This window comes from Callorhinus ursinus, unplaced genomic scaffold (genome assembly GCF_003265705.2).
Source record: "Callorhinus ursinus isolate GAN/ISIS: 27379988/994484 unplaced genomic scaffold, GSC_fseal_2.0 scaffold34, whole genome shotgun sequence".
Lineage (NCBI taxonomy): Eukaryota > Metazoa > Chordata > Mammalia > Carnivora > Otariidae > Callorhinus > Callorhinus ursinus.
Window position 1 is genome coordinate 6,811,539 of NW_027397096.1, and position 19,258 is coordinate 6,830,796.

At 49.4% G+C, this 19,258-nt stretch overlaps 1 protein-coding gene across 5 annotated transcripts; it reads left to right on the forward strand.

Moving 5' to 3' along the window:
- The first annotated feature begins 2,286 nt into the window (after nucleotides 1-2,286).
- Nucleotides 2,287-18,705, forward strand: SPACA3 (sperm acrosome associated 3). 5 transcript variants are annotated; one of them, XM_073879245.1, is made up of 5 exons: nucleotides 2,287-2,343; nucleotides 14,715-15,002; nucleotides 15,820-15,978; nucleotides 16,412-16,490; nucleotides 18,530-18,705. In XM_073879245.1, the coding sequence occupies exons 2-5, from the start codon at nucleotides 14,816-14,818 to the stop codon at nucleotides 18,594-18,596; spliced, it is 492 nt and encodes a 163-aa protein (XP_073735346.1). In that variant the 5' UTR covers nucleotides 2,287-2,343; nucleotides 14,715-14,815; the 3' UTR covers nucleotides 18,597-18,705. The 5 variants fall into 5 exon arrangements, with proteins under 5 accessions (XP_073735346.1, XP_025707230.1, XP_073735343.1 ...); XM_025851445.2 differs by lacking the exon at nucleotides 2,287-2,343 and adding an exon at nucleotides 10,636-10,762; XM_073879242.1 differs by lacking the exon at nucleotides 2,287-2,343 and adding an exon at nucleotides 10,647-10,800.
- Nucleotides 18,706-19,258: the final 553 nt, after the last annotated feature.

Consider the following 19,258-nt stretch of genomic DNA (forward strand, 5'->3'; position numbering starts at 1 on the left):
TCATGATATAATTAGATAAAAGCTCTGGAACCACTCCATTACCTCTGAATAAATGAGCTTCCTTTGATGAGGAAACTGAGAGATAACTAAAGCTACCTTTTCTGGAGAAAGGATTCACCAGGAGAGGAGCAAGCTTCCACTTCTAATTTAGAATGTTTCAGGAGCCATGGGCGCCTGGCTGGATCAGTCGGTAGAGAGCGTGACTCTTGATCTTGGGGTCCTGAGTTCAAGCCCCATGTTGGGTATAGAGATTACTTAAAAAAAAAAAAAAGAATGTTTAAGGAACGAGAACGGGATAGTTGCTGCCTGTGTCTCTTCTCATCGGGGCGCCCACTGCCCCCCTCTGTCTATCTCCTCTGTCTTCCTGTCTTCCCATCTGTTTGTCTCTTTTGCCAGCCTGACTCTTTCCACACTCCCCGCAACAGAAATACATACCGGGGATTCACAGATGTGCCCTTCAGCCCCATGGACTCTGCGCTTGTTTGCAGGGCTCTGTTTTAAGCAGTGTGCAGTCTGAGCGCCTTTGCTGCCCTCCACGTGGGAGCCTTCCCAAGATGCTGGTGATCTGGATTTTAGATCCAGTGGAGTGGCATAGGCTCTGATCATTCCTTGGGGGTGGTGTTTCCTTGTATTTTGGATGTTTGGTTTTTGATGGTTAGCCATGGGACTTGGCAGTTCACAATGTTAGGTCTCAGTGCAGCTTAAATGATCTACATCCTTGTTGACCCTGAATCAATAAAAGATGGTCTTGACTTAATTCTGGGACAGAGTCTGTTTTACGGGATTGCTTTCTTTACCGAGGCTCAGGGGTAAGACAGTTCCTCTCCTCCTCTTTTATTCAAGTATAATTAGTTTCAAATGTACAATACAATGATTCAACCATTCTGTACATTACTCAGTGCTCATCAGATGCCTTCCCCACTTTATTTATTTTAAAAATAAAGATTTTATTTATTTATTTGAGAGAGAGAGAGCACAAGCTGGGGGGAACGGGAGAGAGAGAGGGAGCTGCTGAGCAGGGAGCCTGATGCGGGACTCGATCCCAGGACCCTAGGATCATGCCCTGAGCTGAAGGCAGACACTTAACCGACTGAGCCACCCAGGCGCCCCTGCCTATCCCACTTTAAATGGTCAAGGGCTGTCATCTTAACCTCTCTGATTCGCAGGTTCTTGGGCATGTGGCAGAGGGAGGGAGAAGATACCGGGGTTTAAAAAACACAAGGGTATCTGCTCCATCCTTCAGATCTTCACCTTGATTAAATGCCCAACGTTAGCTTTTCCATATGTAAATGGATGTGAGTGTGTGTGTGTAGGTGGGAGCATAGCACGGGCCACCAAACATCTTTTTCCTAGAACCATAGAGGATTTGACAATGTTTGTGATTTCTCATTAAAATCTTAAGTAAGAATGTAAGGGAGCCCAGGCAGGGAATCCATAGACTGGGACCCATGACTGCCTAGCATGTAATAACAAGAGGGACCATTTATTAGGCAATTACTAGATGCTTTCCCTCATACGAAATTCACAAGTCTCCTAAATTGATTTGCCTTATTATCATCCTAATTGACAATTAGGTCATTCAGTCGGGATTGGCAGAGGAGGGGCTTGAATTCAGGTCAGATTTGACATCAAAACTCTGTAACCTCCACTCCGTATCGACTGAGCAGTTGAAATGATTCTTCCATCGGACACTTTTTTTTCTTCCTGGTAGAAATGTTTCTCTTAGGATGGGTCAGAGGCCCCAATTCAGGCCTGTGTATCTCCAAAGCCCAAGGTCTTTCCATCTCACGAGGCAGCCTACAAAGTCCAAGATCCATAGCTGCCTCTTGGAAAGTTTCGAAAAATATGATTTTCTTGTCTCAGAGGTCCCTCTGGCCTGGAGGTTGCTGAATGAGGACATTTTTAGGAAATCACAGTTCCCTTGAACTTTTCCCCCTGCTGATCCATTATGATGTTTATTTTCTTGAAGACAAATGTTTATTAGCCACCAGCTGTGTGTAAGGTTATTCCCCCTTTCTCCTCACACCAACGTAGGAATTGGTGAAGTAGGAATAATTATTCCCATATTATAGCTGAAGAAATGGAGATGAGGATGCTCTCCTTTCTGCTTATGGAGACTCAAAACTCCAGAAGCCCAGTCACCAGGTGGGTGATTAGGAAGCATAGCTGGAGGATGAGAATGTTAGGAGGGGCCATGAGGATCATCAAACCAAACCCAAATATCTTATTTCACAGGTCAGGAAACTGAATGCAGCCTAGGGATGAAATGGCTCATCCAGCATCACGCAGAAGACAGGAACACAAGGGGAACCAGACCAAGACTGCTCTATGCTGTATAGAAAGGTATTTTGACCTCAGCACTATCGACATTTTGGGCTGAATAATTTTTTGTTTTAGGGGGCTGCCTTGTGCATTGTAAGATGTTTAGCAGCATCCCTGACTTCTCCTCACTAAATGCTGGTAGCATTCTTCTCCCCAGTTGTGGTCATCAAAAATGTCTTCTGTCATTACTAAGTGTCTCCTGGGTGACAAATCCACCCCTAGTTGAGCAAGAACCTGGAGCTCAGCTCTTCCCTTGCAGTTTGGGAGAGAAATTGTTTTGGGTGCTAAGGGGACAAAAATCTCTCCTCCCAACTCAACCTCTCAGCACCTTGGGAGAACTTGCTGGGGTCTCTGATCTCAGCCCAGAGAGAACAGCTCCCAGAGGGGTGCAGGGCAGGGGCAGAGGGCACATAGCATGAAAGCCAGATCTTCTGAGAGGTATGTATCATTAACCCCATGCCCCACATGAGGCTGTAGGTGAACACACCCAGACAACCAAACATGGTTTCTCTTCCACACATCATATGGAACTCCACACAACACTCAGGCTAACTGTCCCTTGGTTCGTGCTCTGGGCCCATGAGCAATAATGTCAGGGGGTTCCTCTTGTGTATTCCTCATCCATTACAATCAGAGTGTATTGCTATGAAGTTATGTTCTGGAAAGTTAGATCTGGTCTCTGCCCTGACTCTTACTTGCTGTGGGTTCTGGAGCTGTTGGCTTTCCCTTTGGGGACTGCTGTCCTCGCCTTAATAGAATGAGGGTGTCAGACTGGACCAGTGAGGAGCAGTCTCCTTGCTGTCCCCATCAACCTCCTCACATCCCCAATCTTGAGACTCAAACAGGGCAATAAAGGTGTTTATAGGTTGAATTAATTTTAATTAAAAATGAGAGTAGAGGTGCCTGGGTGGCTCAGTCAGTTAAGCGTCTGCCTTCGGCTCAGGTCATGATCCCAGGGTCCTGGAATCAAGCCCCGCATCGGGCTCCCCGCTCAGTGGGAAACCTGCCTCTCCTCTGCCGCTGCCCCTGCTCATGCTCTCTCTCTCTCTCTGTCAAATAAATAAACAAATATTAAAAAGAGAGAGAGAGAGAGAGTAACCAGAGAATCACATTTTGGGAAGCTTTCAGGAGGCGGTGATGGCTTTGCAATCAAAGAACTTGGGTTTTGGAGTCAGACTTGACTTTCAAATAGCTGCTTCAAGGCTGTATGCACTTGGGCAAGCTACTTCTTTCAGTCCCATTTCTATATATGTGAAACTGAGATGATTAATCCCCACCTCTCAGGGTTGTTTTAGGAATGAATAAGAGAAGTGGGGGTTGGATGAGTGATTGAAGATGAAGCTGGGAAGATAGAGGTTGACCACGAAGAGTTTAGGCACCATAGCCAAGAGTTTGAATTTGACTCCAAGAGCAAGGGGGCCTGTGGAAGTCTACAGTGAAAGAGACATGATGGCACTTGTGTGTTGGAAAGATAACTGTTGGCAATGAAGACTGACTTTGGTGGTGGTGACGGAGCTGGAATAGATGGGAAAGATGTTTTGGAAGCAGGACTGATGGAATATGGTGGGTATCGGGATGGGAGGGGAGAGGGCACCGTCAGAAATGGCAACATGCCTATGTATAGCTGTTAAGCTGCTTTCCCACAAGCCTCCTTACCTGATTCTCACAGTAGTTTCATGAGCAAGATACTATAACCACTCTCGTCTTCTGTGTAGGGAAACTTAGGGAGGTTAAGCCAAAGGCTGTACAGTTCGTGAGTGGCAAAATCAGAACACAGGCCATCGGTTCCTAAGTCAGCCTCTATCTCTTAGGTCACACTGCCTCTCAAGATTCCGTGTGCAGTCCCTGCAGAATGGGAGGCAGTCCGGGTCCAGGGTTAGATATGTGCTGGGCCCCCAGGTTGCACAATCTCCCTGGTTGCTAGGAGTCTCTGATAATTAGAGTCCCCAGGTTGCTAGGAGACCTGGGTTGCTAAGAGTCTCAGTTTATTATAGGTCTTGGGTTGTTAGAAGCCCCAGGTTATTCAATTTTGCAGTTTATGAAAGCCTTCGTGGTTCTCAAAGGCCCCAAGTTATTAGAGTCATTAGGTACTTGGGGCCCCGGGCTCCCAGGGCTCTAGGCTCTGGAAGCCATCAGGTTGTTAGCCCACCCTCATCACTAGGAATCTCAGGACTTGAGAGGCCTTGGGTTTGCAGAGGCTTTAAGCTTTTGAAGGTGTCAGCTTACTGGAAGCCTCGCTTTTCAACATCTCCAGCTTGTGAAGGGTCCCAAGTTGCTCAGGATGTGCATGCAGAATTGTAGGTCCCACAGCTTCCCAAAGTCATGGGCCAGGCGTGCAGATGTCTTCCTTCCATTCAGCCTCTTTTGGGCTGCTCAGAGAGTCTAACTGAAGCTTTAGGTTTCCGAGGGCTTTCATCCTGCGTGACCTCCTTCAGCCCCCACAGCTGCACAGACCTGACTCATTCAACTCGGGGTCCTAACCACTTAGACACTGGTTGGAAGGCCTTTCGAGCAGAAACTTGGTGCAATTTCTAAATAAACCAGATGTTGAAGCACAGTTGGGTCATGTTTATGTTCTAACATTCACCCTCTAGCTCGTTGCTTTTAAATAATCTTAAATTAGACTTTGTGAAAAATTCCAGAGCTGACTGCCCCTTATTTCCCATTATTTTATTAGATTAGTCAGAACAGTAAAACTAGCCTGTGCATTTTGCCTTTTTAAAATTCTTTTTATTATCGAATAATTACAGACTCACAGAAAGTTGCAAAACGAGTAGAGAGAGATCCCTTGTGTCCTTCATTCCCTTTCCTGCGATGGCTACATCTTACATAACTATAGTATACTATCAAAATCAGGGCATCAACATTGCTACAATGTGCCTGCATAGTCCTCTGTTGCTTTATAACGTGTAAATTTTGTGTACCCACCACTCCAATCAGAAGAGAAAACTGGACCCATCACAGAATCTCCCTCGTGCAGTCTCTTTATAGTGACATTCATCTTTCTTCCTCCCCAACCAGTGTGTGTGTGTGTGTGTGTGTGTGTGTGTGTGTGTGTGTGTGTGTGTGTTTTAAAGATTTAATTTATTTATTTGACAGAGGGAGACACAGCGAGAGAGGGAACACAAGCAGGGGGAGTGGGAGAGGGAGAAGCAGGCTTCCTGCGGAGCAGGGAGCCCGATGTGGGGCTCGATCCCAGGACCCTGGGGGTATGACCCGAGCGGAAGGCAGACGCTTAATGACTGAGCCTCCCAGGCGCCCCCCAGTGTGTTTTTAAATGTACTCCCTCATGCCTTCTGTGTGCCTCACCCGTTAAGAGTTAAGGAAATACCGAGATACATGTAACCTACTCCTTGTTCGGGAAGAGCTCGCAGACAGGGCTCCAGTCGTGTACACTGTAAGTGATAGCCTAAGGTGGTAGCTCTATGAGAGGGAGAAGGTGCTGGGGCAAGAAAATGGATTGGAGGGTTCAGGAGGCGGTGTGTGTCACATTAATGCTCCCTGCGCATGTCGCAATGCTGGGCGGATTTTGAAGGATGAAATGGAGCTATCTGGTGCCCGATGGGGAGAGATTTGGGGTAGATAAGTTTGGGGAAGAGTTGGTGGTTTGGGACTGTGGAAGCCCCCAGGTGGTGTTGCGGGGGAAGCGTGCAGGGTGCTAAGGCTGCAGACATGGGGGGAGGTCAGATTGTCGAGGACCATCTTGGTGCTGCCCTGAGTCCCACGAGGTTTACACATGTAGAGAGACCAGTTAGGAGATCATTGCTGTCCCAGATCAGATAGGCTGAGTGGTGGGGACGGAGATAGAGACCCACTTTTGACCTCTGAAGTGCAGCAGGATGGGGAGGGAGAGTGTGATGGGGATGAACAGACACTTTTTTGAAGATGAATGTTTTCCCTTTTTCTTTGGGCTATCTTGGTTTCCCTGGGAGCAAATCCCTGGGATATAAGTCCAAGAAGATGAATGCTAGTAGAGTAATTCCCTGCTTATCCAGAGATCTTGTGACTTCAGTGAGGGGCCAACATAGCACAAACTTGGATGAGGAAAAAACCTCTGATCGGTTAAAACAAGCTCGAGGTTTTACTTTGCCATATCCTTCAGTGCTTTCACTCAGAGCTGTTTTTGACAATTCAAGTGCACCTCCCAAAAGAATGGTTACTTGGTTTCCTGTCCCTAAAATAATAATAATTAAGAAGTACCTTTTAATGGAGTCTGCTTGGTGCCAGGTACTGTGTAAGATGCTTTGCATGCACATCTTGAGGGGCAGCAAGGCTAAGTGCCCTACCAAGATCACAGAGCTAGTAAGTCTTGTAATATTAGAACCCTAGCCCAGGTCTGGCTGCTCAGCCGGGTGCCCTGTGCTGCAGAAGCCACAAATCATAGACAGGATGGGGAGAGTGTCAGCCAATAGTGGTACCAGGGCAAAGGAGGGAATGACATGGACTGAGGAGCCTCGCAACTGTTCAGTGGGGTTTCTAGCAACTTCACACGAGAAGGGGATCAGTCAGGGTTCTCCCGAGGAGCAGAACTAGCAGGATGTGTATATCTTTATTTATACACCTCTAACAAAGTTTGGTTGCAACAATGACCACACACACATCTTAGAAAATCCATGGTAAGTCTCATGCAATTATGGAGGCAGGCAAGTCCCAAGATCCATGGGCTGAGTTGGTAAGCTGAAGATGCAAGAGAACCAGGGATGGAGCTTCAGTCCAAAGGCTGGCAGGAAGAGCTGATGTTTCAGTTTGATTCCACAGGCAGGGAAAAGCTGATGTCTGCGTTTGAACACAGGCAGGGGGAATTCCCCCTTATTTAGGAAGGATCGGCCCTTTTGTCGTAGTCAGGCCTTCCACTTATTGGACGAGGCCCGCCCACATTAGGGAGGACAATCTGCTTTACTCAGTCTATCTGGTTTAAATGCTAATTTCCTCTAATGCACAGTAGAGCAAATACAGACAACAATATTGTAGTATAATACTCAAGCTTGTGGGGCACCGGGGTGGCTCAGTCGGTTGAGCGTCTGCCTTTGGCTCAGGTCAAGATCCCAGGGTCCTGGGATGGAGCCCCGGATTGGGCTCCTTGCTCAGCGGGGAGCCTGCTTCTCCCTCTGCCTTGCTTGTGCTGGCTCTCTCCCTCTCTCTCTCTGACAAATAAATAAAATCTTAAAAAAATACTCAAATTTGCTAGGAGACTAGAACTCAATTATTCCAAACATTAGCAATATATAATTGTGTCTCACGGTAGATGTGCTAATTATCGCCACAATGGCAATCATATTACAGCCTGTAAACGTACAAAATTAACATGTTGTACACCTTAAATTTATACGTTATATGTCTAATATATTTCCATGAAAAAAATGTTAATCTCATCCAGAAACACCCTCACAGAAACACAGATAATGTTTGACTGAATATCTGGGCACCCTGTGGCCCAGTCAAGCAGACACATAAGATTTATGTGGAAGGAAGGAAGATAGAATAATAATGGAGACACAAAACTGAAAGAATATGCTGATGTGAGATTAGTTAGTGTAGGCTTAGTGACTTTAGACCTCCTGATAACCGTGTCTTGCAATTATAGCTCTGTATCCTGATCAATGGTGCAAATAACAGAGACATAACCTATTGACGAGGTGAATTCTGTTTTCGATGCAGTAAGTTTGGCGTGGACCAGGTGAGCAGGTCTTTCTCTAGGGGCTCCAGGCTCTCCCTACCTGCAGCCAGAGGAGGACTTGTTTTCCCATGGTCCAAGCCGTCCCTTGGTATCAACTTTAATGCTCTCCTTAATGGAGTCCCCCTGGGCTACAGTTCTTCTGAATCAACTGACTGGGTGATTTTCATTCATTTCTTCATTCCTTTACATAGCATTTAGAGAATCTTGTTCTTGACAAAGGGGAACATAGACACGAGGGACTTGTCAGGCCCCTCCCAGTCTACTGGGAGCAAAGGAGAAAGAAGACACTGGTGTCATGCGATGGGAAGCTGAGATGACAGATTAGCTTCAGATGCCGTGTAAGGACATGGGGAACTCCTAACTCAACCCAGGGGAGGCGGAGGAGGAAGGCCAGCTTCAGTGATGCTCTCAGGAGGGGTAGGACGTGGTCAAGAATCTGAGCTGCCTTCAGGGAAACAGGAAAGACGCGTGCAGAGTTCAGCGGAGGAATAAAGACCTGCCGATCCCCAAATGAGGCCTTATCATGCCCTCGTAACTGTTCTTTTTGAGCTGCTGTTTCTTATTCACCACTTAAAAGTGAAAGTCCAGTGGGAAATAACAAAACATACAATAAAATAAAATAAGCTGAAAGATTACTCAATAAAAAGAAGCGATAAAATAGTAAAAGCAGGCCGATGCCATAAAAACCCCAAAACTCAACCACACAGAATCACCACCAAGGGCCAGACAATAAAAACGACAGCTAAAATGTACCGAACTAAGTGGTAGGCATCTTCAAGCATTGGGAAAGCAAACGAGGATTATTTCCATTTTACAGAGGAGCAAAACGAGGCTTAGGGGAGATTAAGGACTGTGGTTCCAGCAGGCACCGGTAAATAGCCAGTCAGGGGCAGAGCAAGACATTGAACTTGGGTGTACCTAACTCAAGTCCAGGGCTCTGAAGGCTCAAGCCTGCCTGCATGTTGGAGCCATCTGGGAGCTCTTAAGAAATACTGATGCTGAAGAGACATTTCTCCAAAGAGGACATGCAAAAGGTAAACAGGTATATGAAAAGAAAAAAATGCTTAATGTCACTAATCATCAAAGAAATGCAAATCAAAATCACAAGGACCTATCACCTCATCTCTGTCAGGATGGTATTATCAAAAAAAGCAAAAGACCACAAGCGTTGGTGAGGACGTAGAGACATTGGGACCTTCGTGCACTGTTGGTAGGAAGACAAAATGGGGCAGCCACTGTGGAAAACATTGAAAATAAAACAACCGTATGATTTAGAAATCTCACTCTGGGTATTTACACGAAATAATTGCAGTCAGGATCGCAAAGAGATATTAGCACTCCCATGTTCCCTGCAACATTATTCACAATAGCTGAGATGTGGGATCAACCTACATGTTCGTGGACAGATGAATGGTTCCAGCAGATGTGGTACATTCCCACAATTGTATACTATTTAGCCTTAAGAAAGAAGGAAATTCTGTAATAGGTGACAACATGGATGAACCTGGAGGCCGTTATGCTGAGTGAAATGAACTGGTCACAGAAAGATAAAGACTCCATGATTCCCGTATGAGGCATCTACGGTAGGCAAGTTCGTAGACACAGAGAGAAATGGTGGCTGTCAGGGGCTGGGGAGGGAGAAACGGGGAGTTATTAATCAATAGGCATAAAGTTTTCAGTTAAGCAAGATGAATAAGCTCTAGAGAGCTTCTGTACAACATTGCACGGATGGTCAACAGCGCTCTGCTCTGCACTTGGAGACTTGTTGATGGTAGATCTCATGTTACGTGTTCATACCACAATTAAAAAAAAAAGAAGAAATCCTAAGGTGATCTGGGCCAACTCTTGATTCTAAACTGGTCGGTCTGGGGTGAGCCCCAGGCAGAGAGGGCGAGCAGCGGCCACTCTACACATTTCTGGCTGTCCTCCGTTCTTACACTCATTGCTTCTATATATTGAGCTCCCTGAGTCCCAAACACTGAATACTCCTGGTATTGTTACTCCCATTGGAGAACTGAGGAAACTGAGAGCTTAAGTCACCTTTTCTGGGTCACCCAGGTGGTAGTCACTAGTGCCTGCATTCATTCCCAGATCCACGTGACTCCAAAGCCCATGCTCTAACTGCTATGCAAGCAGGGGCCTCTGTGGGACACAGACATGGGCATCATGTGTCCTTCCACGTCACTGCTTTGTCCCTCAGGCTGTAGGGTCAACAGCGTCACCTTTGTCCCAGGCTTGTCCACACTGAACTGTCATCATGCAGATGCAGGAAGTGGGCCTTTTGTGGCTCGACACTAAGGAAGAACTTTCTGCCAGTCAGTGGAGTGTGACGGGAAGGTAGGCTGCCTGGGGAGGCTGTGGGCACCTGCCATTGTCATCGCTGGGCAACCACCTGAAGGATCTGTTGGGAGCAGAAGTCATCCTTCAACTTATTGTGTGTGCGAGTGTGTGTGGAGGTGGCCAAGGAGGGTTGGGCTTAGATACTCCTAATGTGTCCCCAGCCCCGAAATTGAGGGGCTCAGGAGACCAGTCAAAGCTCAGTAGGTGAAGATGGTTCTAGAAGATGAGCTCACAAAACTAGGGAGTTCCAGAAGGCCCTATGTCAGTTTGGAGCCTGCCCTCCCCCATCATTCTCTGAAAGCTGGGTGCCTGGGGCCCCAGCAGTATCATGGGGGTGTCTTGAGCTGAAGCCGGGTGTCGGGTCCCTGTTGCAGCCGCCACTGTCACTGCCGTGCTAGCTCTGGTGTGGACGACACCTGATCAGTGAGCCCCCTTGCCCTCTTCCTGCAGCTGTTGACCAGGTTCCTGGCTGGCCTGGCCAGAGAGGGGCATGGAAAAGGAAAGGGGGTGGTCAGAAATGAGGGGGAGTCCTGGGCTGGGAGAGCGCCGAGTTGAGAGAGAGAGGGAGAGAGAGAGAAAGAGAGAGAAAGAGGGGAGACCCTGCTGGCGGGTGTCTCGTCTCTTAATCACCAGCCCTCACTCCTTACCCCTCTCGACCTGCCATGACACGCTCAGGATGAAATTAGTTTTAAGTCGCTTTGCTACAAAAAGTCAAAAACAGTCTCCATAAAGCAGCGAGCTTGGTGTCCTCTTCTATAAATGGGAGCTATTACTCCTACGAACCTTGAGTTGTTGAGAGGATTAGAGGAGCTCACGCTAGAAAACATCCGGCAAAGGCCCAGCGCACTGTCTGCCGGGTATGAAGAGCTCAGCGAGGTTCCCCCCCATCGCCTCCCCGCCCCCCACTTTGACGGGGAGGGTTCGTGCTCTCGGGGTCAGGACCTCAGGATGCTTCAGTGTAAGCAGCACCCACTGAACAGTCACTCCATACCCACAACTCGGCTTGGCTTTTAGGATGTACAAGACGGCCAGTGTTCCTTGGAAGTTCTCTTATGGAAGGAATGATTACCGTACATCACAGTCCTGTGGGACAGAGGGATGGCAGAAGCACAGGGTGCTCGGGGCGTGTTGGGGAGCTGGCAAACTCATCTCTGTGTGACCCTGGAAGTATGAGTAAGAGTTAGCCATGTAGAGGAAGGAGAGGGCTAGTGCTCCGGACAGCGGGATCATCGTGAGTGAACAATATGGCTTACTGGAGCTCAAAGTGTGAGTGATGGGGAGGCCCGCACGGCTGGGTCATGAGGAGTGATGCATGCCTAGGAGCAGCGATGCACCCCTCCCAGGGTGGCAGGTGGCCAGGCTTTTTGTTCAAAAAACTCATGGTGGTAAATGTGTCTAGAATAGTTTGGAAAACGAGTCAGGACTGGATGCAAGGAGCCCATCAGTATGCTGGGATGGTGGTCGGAACTGAGGGAAAGACAGTGCTCTCGGAGGGAGGGCAGAATCAATCACACTTCGGGACCGACTGGCTGTGGGTGGGTGAAGGTGTAGAGACAGAAGGAGTGAAGAATGCCATCTGTATTTCTAGTTTGGATAAATGTGTTTAAACCAAAAAAGTTATGAGTTTAGTATATTTTTTAAAGATTTTATTTATTTATTTGAGAGAGAGAGAGCAAGGGAGATCACAGAGGGAGAAGCATACTTGCCGCTGAGCAGAGAGCCTGATGCGGGGCTCGATCCCAGGACCCTGGGATCATGACCTGAGCCGAAGGCAGACGCTTAACCGACTGAGCCACCCAGGCGCCCCAGTTATGAGTTTAAACCAAGGATATTTTAAACCCAGAAAGGAAAGGCACAAGGAAACCAATTTTAGTGGGAACATTGGTTCTGTTTTGGACCTGCTTAGTCTGAGTTGACACGGGATATCTGAGTGGAGAAGTCCAGGAGGCAGCGGCAGATGAGGTCTGCTGCTCTGGGGAAGACAAAATTCAACGTCATCGGCCCATAGGTGGCGGTTAACCGCGGGGCCACCCAGAGGGTATCCTGGAGAGAGAGAGGAGGGCTCAGGGTAGAGATGCCTGGAAAGCATACCAGCGTTTAAGACATAGGCAATCAGAAGAAATAGCCTGAGAAGGAGCAGGGAACCCAGGAGAGGGGGCATCATGGAAGCCAAGAGTGGCAAGAGATTCAACAGGTGGACTGGGCAATGGCGTGAAAGGTTGCTGAGCGCCCCTGTGGGTCAAGAACTGGCAAGACCCACTGGATGGGGCAGAACAGCATCAGGCGTGTGGTGATGGTGGTAAAGCTAAATTTTACTGGGTTGAAAACAAATGGGGAGGTGAGAAAACAGTAATTTTTCCTGTAGACGTTTCCATGAGAAGAGAGGGCGAGAGACCAGTCAGCAGAGATGATGACGAGGCCTGTGTGCATCCACGCATCAGGGGAATCAGAAGTGGTAGGAGGAGGCGCCGAGGACCCTTGGAAGGGAGCGAGGGCATGGAGCAAGGTCGAGAGGCGGGAAAGGGTGAGCTTGCAGGCACGACGGGCCTTGGCAAGCATTGTGGCCCCGCATCCTCACACTAGAGGGGTGAAGCTGAGCGGGACGAGGTTCCTGATGCCCTCGTGAGGCAGGAGGTGAGGTCTCCTGGGAGCTCAGGGGTGGGACCGGGCAGCGGGCAGTAATGAGCGTCTCGAATACTCTTTGAGGGCAATGGGAGAGAGAAAGTTGGCCAAAGACAAGCCTTCGGGCCAGAGTGAGAAGTATTTCATCATAGAAATAACAGTGAACCTATTTTTAGTACAAAGAGCTAAGTTCTCTCTGGGCCTTTCTCCTCTCATTCATTCTTTTTATTTTTTTAATTTTTTTATTGTTATGTTAATCACTATATATTACATCATTAGTTTTTGGTGCAGTGTTCCATGATTCATTGTTTGTTCATAACACCCAGTGCTCCACACAGAACGTGCCCTCCTCAATACCCATCACCAGGCTAACCCATCCCCCTCCCCCCTCCCCTCTAGAACCCTCAGTTTGTTTTTCAGAGTCCATCATCTCTCCTGGTTCGTCTCCCCCTCTGACTTACTCCCCTTTTCTTCCTCTCCTGTTATCTTCTTCTTTTTCTTTTTTCTTAAAATATGTTGCGTTATTTGTTTCAGAAGTACAGATCTGTGATTCAACAGTCTTGCACAATTCACAGCGCTCACCGTAGCACATACCCTCCCCAATGTCTATCACCCAGCCACCCCATCCCTCCCACCCCCAACCACTCCAGTAACACTCAGTTTGTTTCCTGAGATTAAGAATTCCTCATATCAGTGAGGTCATGTGATACATGTCTTTCTCTGATTGACTTATTTCACTCAGCATAACACCCTCCAGGTCCATCCACGTCGTTGCAAATGGCAAGATCTCATTCCTTTTGATGGCTGCATTCCTCTCATTCATTCTTTCAAACATCTTCTGAGGCAGGTGTTATTCATTTCCTCATTGGAGAGCTGAAGACAGTGATGCTCGGGAGGTGTTCAAAGTCAGAGATGTTGTGCAGGGCGGAGGTGGGCTTCAAACTCAAGGCTCACTGCAAAGCCACACCCTTAACCCACCTTGTTGTCCTCCATGGCTTGAAGGTCCAGTGGAGTTGGAAGCCATGTGTTTTTTGGGACACCATTCGTGAGGTCATGTGGCTGTTTTGTTTTCTGACTCTATGAATGTGGACAGCAAGTGTGGTGGGGTAGGGTCACGGGAGATGTGGGAGGATGTGTCAGAGAGACGAGAATGGAAGGTTGCAGAGCGGGGTGGCGGCGAGAGGCACGGATGGCCAGGCCATGGGAGCGGGTGGCTAAGACAGAGTGGAGGTGAAGGTCATAACCAGGTGCAAACATCCTTCATGATACCGAGGGCCGGCCCGTGGAGCCAGTGCAAGATGCAAACCCAAGGAGAGCACTCACCTTGACAATGGGGGGGTAGGGACTGCTTACACTCTGATGCCATTGCTGGGTCCTTGCCCTCTGGGAACATCTGCTCATGGCCATACCTCGTGGGGCTTTGGAGTCACGTAAACATTGGTCTTATTCCAAACTTTGCTCCTTCCTAGTTGTGCAACATAGGGCTTTAGGATTCGATGATGCCTGGCAAGTAGTATGGAGCTCCAAACACGTTCGTTTTCTCTCCCAGTTCCCCTCCTCCTCTCTCAGCTGCTGGGGCAGGTGTAAAGCAGGACGGAGGGGAGCTGGCCTCAGGGAACCCTCTCCTGGACCTCAGAGCTCAGGAGCGTGGCTGATGGCTTCCTCGGGGCTGCAAGGGAGCTGGTTTGCAGTGTTGGCGCCTTCTCCCCTTTTCCCAGGTACACTCAGACCCCGTTTTGCTTTTTCTTCCAAGGGTAACCTTCTGTGAGTGGTGGACCAGGGCTGTTGAACTGCCTGCCATCTCAAAACCCAGCTGTGAGCCAGCGTGGCAGGGGCTGTGCCTCCGACGCCTGCATGGAAGCCAGGAGCTGGGCTCCCAGAAGGCAACTGTGCCCTCCGGGGAGCATGTTGCTGGCTTTTGCCTCTCTGCTCGGCTGCCTGCTCGCCTCCAGCCAGGCCAAGGTCTACAGTCGCTGCGAGCTGGCCCGAGTGCTCCAGGATTTTGGCATGGAGGGATACCGGGCATCCACCCTGGCTGACTGTAAGAACCACGCTCCCAGACACTGCCGCCCCCCACTCCTCCCTTCCCTCCCTGCTCCCCTCCCTCCCTCCCTGCCCCCCTCCCTCCCTGCTCTCACTCAGGGGAGGTGGTCTTGGAAGCTTTCTGAGCCTCAGCCCTCCCTTGTACATCAAGGGTTTATGACCAGACAGGTGGGCAAGACTTAGCACAAGTTAAATACCTAATAGGCAGGCCACAGGCAGCCCAATCAGCATGCCCCTACCTGCCCTGCCCCTACTGCTGAAGTCAACAGTCAAAGAAACAGAATAGCTTAGTTCCCTAATCCTAATGGCAGCCAAGAGGATTGGACATTCCCATTGAGGTTTAGGGTAAACTGAGCAAACCAGTAAGAGCAGACTCTTCAAGCTGCTGGTAGCTTCAGGAAGCTGTGAGGTCCAGCTGAATCTGGACTCATTTTTCTCTTGTTCTAGCCCCTTACCAGCTCTCACCTGTGTCTTCTTTGTTTTGCCTCTAAAGATCTAGCTTTTGTCCGTTTGTCCCACAAAGATTTCTTGGGCCCCGCTACATGCTGAGCGATGAGACAGCGGGAAGAAAGGAGGCCTGAGGGACAGTCTTGACTCTTGCTATTTAGTAGCTGTGGTGACCCTCAGTGAGTCCCTTGCCCCCCTGAGCCTTGCTGGAGTCACTGGGGAAGTAGGTGGGAGGACAGCCACCCTGACCACCTTGGGGCAGGAGCTGAGGCTCAGAGGAGCCCGCGTGTGGCACCCGCATGTGAGTGTCCTGGTCTGCGCTGGCTTCGGTCACCTGACCCTCGGGCCCACGTCTCCACTCTACGCAGGGGTCTGTCTTGCTTACTTCACAAGTGGCTTCAACACAGCCGCTGTGGACCATGAAGCCGACGGGAGCACCAACAACGGCATCTTCCAGATCAACAGCCGGAAGTGGTGCAAAAACCTCAACCCAGAGGTCCCCAACCTGTGCCAGATGTACTGCTCCGGTAGGCTGGGTCCGAACCGGGAGCGGCATGGGGCCGGGCCTCTGCACCCATCTTGGCTTGTTCCCCGCTGGTGTTTGCACCCCTCGCCTGTATCTCTGAGTGGGGATCTCCCCCATGCCCCTCTGGGCCTACCAAGGAGAGTGGGATGGGGCAAGAGATGAGGGTAGGTCCACCACGAATCTGATGGGAGACTGTCCTGAGAGCTGTAGGAGGGTGGGGAGGGGAGTGGTAGAGTGATACCTGTGTTCCCAGAGGGATCAAGAGACAGGGCTGGTTTTAGAATGGAGAAGGGCATGTGTGTGTGTGTGTGTGTGTGTGTGTGTGTGTGTGTGTGAGAGAGAGAGAGAGAGAGACAGACAGACAGACAGACAGACTCTGGATGTCCAGCTCTGTCCGCTGTTCCCTCATCATATTTCTTTGCCTCCCACCCCAGACTTGTTGAATCCTAACCTTAAGGATACTGTTATCTGTGCCATGAAGATCGTGCAACAGCCCCAGGGTCTGGCCAGCTGGTAGGTAACCTGGGCTAGAGCCCACCCCCCGCCCCGCTCCCCTAGGCTGATGTGGCCAGGACTGGTGGATAGCAGCAGGGAACGAATCTTTCCTGAGTGCTCACATTGTCCCGGCCACCATTCTGTGGCCTCACAGTCTGATCTGTAGCCAACTTTCGGCCATAGGGGTTACTGTCCCTGAAGTATTTACAGACAACACACTGAGTGTCTGGGAGTATAAGCAATTCACGGGAGCTCTTAGAGCCAAGCCTGGCTCTTCCACCATATGCCTCTGTTGGGATGCCTGCCTACAGGTCCACAAGACCTGGGTCTGGTCAACCTTGTTTGTTTGTTTAACGGTGGCATCTTCATCGAAACTAACTTTTGGAGAAAAGCCCAAGATGTACAACAGATCAAAGAAGCGATTCCGGGCTTGAAGCATGGTGGGGATGTGTGTGTGTGTGTGGGGGGGTGCTTGGGAGCCACACCCTGTTGTCAGCCTTCTCTTTTCCTGCCTCTTTCCCACTAGATGGCCTTTGGAGTGGCCATGGTCATAGGCGAGGGGGTTGGATGAGCATCCCATGGGGCACTGGACTAGATCTTTGGTTCCCAGATGGACCTCTGAGGCAGTGACCCTGCAGACTCCTCCAAAGGGGGTCTCACTGCTGAGACTCCAACCTCCCTTTCCTCTCATTTCCGAATGAGAGACCCGCAGGGGCAGGATATGAGGAGGGTGAGATATTCGAGATATTCCAGGTCGTTCCTGGAGCTACAGACAGATGGGACTGTGAATCTAGAGAAGGTCCAAGATGCGCCTTGACCATGGCCCCAGCTTTGGAGATGTGTTGGTCTGAGAACAGTTGATGCCCTAGGAACTGAGTCTGGAGTGAGGCAGGCTCAGCAGGACATAATGCACAGCTCTCAGATCAGGAAGGGTGAGTGTAGGCTTGGCAGGAGTCCAAGGGCTTGGGGTCTTGGGGGCACCACCCCGGGATGGAGGAAACAGGTCCTTTGGGGTTATAGCAAAGAAGAGCTCTCTTCTGTACACTGGGAGTAAATTTGTGGCAGGTATACCCCCCTGAGAGGTGGCTGAGGCTAATAACAGGCAGTGGTCCCAGAAAGTAGAAAGGGTATGGTTTATTTCCTCCACCTGCACATGTTGGGAACTCACCCGTGCCGGGCTCTGTGCTGGGTGCTGGGCTGCAGGGAAGCTGAGATCCCAGTCTCTGCCTTCAAGGCTCTCACAGTCTAATGGTAGAGGGGCAAACAAGCCAGCTGACCACACCTCATTGATAGATCTCTAGAGGTCCTCAAGGGGCACTCTTGGTCATTGGGCTCTTTGACATTGACATCATGGAATCACCAAATTTGGAACCCCAGGACCCCGGGATCTTGCTTATCTTCAAGATGCTCGTGTGGTGATGGAGCAAGGTAATGGTCCTGAAAGAGCCTATAAACTATAGTTACCAACAATTGAAAGTCCTGGATTGGTGGCCAAGGAGAAGTGGGTGGGGCTGCAGTTCTGTCATTTACTAGCTGTGGATCTTGGGTGAGGAATTTTGCATCTGAGTCTCAGTGTTTCATTTGGAATATAGGGAACACTCTATCTGCCTAATCTACATTACAGGGCTGCCGGGGGTGGAGCGGGGTGCAGACAAATGAGTGATGGATGGGACAGTGCTATGTAGACTGTAAAGGGCTGTACGCTTGTAAGGCGGCATGACTGTCTGCTGAGGGAGCATGGTGTGGGAAAAGAGCATTGGACTGGGGTTCTGGACCTTTGCCACTGACTTCTGGGTGAACCTGAACAAATTACCCTGTATCTCTCTTAGTGAAATTAGGAGGTTAGGTAAATGACATTTTAAGGGCCATGCTTTTCCTTTTTTGCTTCTTCTAGGGGGTTCTTTGCTAGTGAATGGGGTTTACTAGTCCCTCTTTCCCTTGCTAGCCCCTTTCCTTACCGTGGTTTAGAGCCCATGCCTCCTTCCTGTTCTTCTCTGAGCAGGGACTGAAGGCGGCAGCTGACTTGGTCTCTCCTCTTTTCCTTCCTCCATCCTCAGGGAGACCTGGAGGCGTCGCTGCCAGGGCAAGGACCTCAGCGACTGGGTGGATGGCTGTGACTTGTAGGATCCTCTGTGGATGGACCAGGCCACGCACAGCAGGCTGGGAGATGTGGTTTGGTTTCTGATCCAGGCTTGGGAAGACAAGCCAACCAATAAAGTATAGTCTAACGTAAGTGTGGTTCTCAGCTATCACTGTGTTTCCAGGTGGCATGTCGGAGTTTCTTCACCTGTCCACCTGAGCTGGGCTCCATAAAGCCTACCCCAGAAGGCTTGCCTCCATTCCTGGAGACCCGGGGTGGGGGTGGGGGTCAGTGCTTCCCTTGCCCACACCTGGTAGAGTTCCTAGACCCTTTACCTGGATCTAGGTTTGCCGGGTTTAGCAAAACAAACAATGATAACCAAAACAGGATGCCTGAGTTAAATTTGAAATTTGGATATGCAACAAATAAATTTTACTCTACATATGTCCCGAATATTGCATGGGACACACTTATATTAAAAAATGATGTGTTGTTTGGAGAGTCTGGGTGGCTCAGTTTGTTAAGTGTCTGACTTTTTTTTTTTTAAGATTTATTTATTTATTTAGGGAGCAGGGGAGGGAGAGAGAGAATCTCAAGCAGACTCCGTGCTGAGCAGAGGCTTGATCTCACAACCCCACAGTCATGACCTGAGCCAAAATCAAGAGTCGGACGCTTTACTGACTGAGCCACTCAGGCGCCCCCACAG

What these genes read in the sequence shown, in the direction of transcription:
- SPACA3 (XM_073879245.1), top strand. Translation starts at nt 14,816, where the DNA reads ATGGAAGCCAGGAGCTGGGCTCCCAGAAGGCAACTGTGCCCTCCGGGG. An exon ending in GGCATCCACCCTGGCTGACT is followed by an intron (nt 15,003 to 15,819) that starts GTAAGAACCACG and finishes CACTCTACGCAG; the next exon opens with GGGTCTGTCTTGCTTACTTC. An exon ending in GTGCCAGATGTACTGCTCCG is followed by an intron (nt 15,979 to 16,411) that starts GTAGGCTGGGTC and finishes CTCCCACCCCAG; the next exon opens with ACTTGTTGAATCCTAACCTT.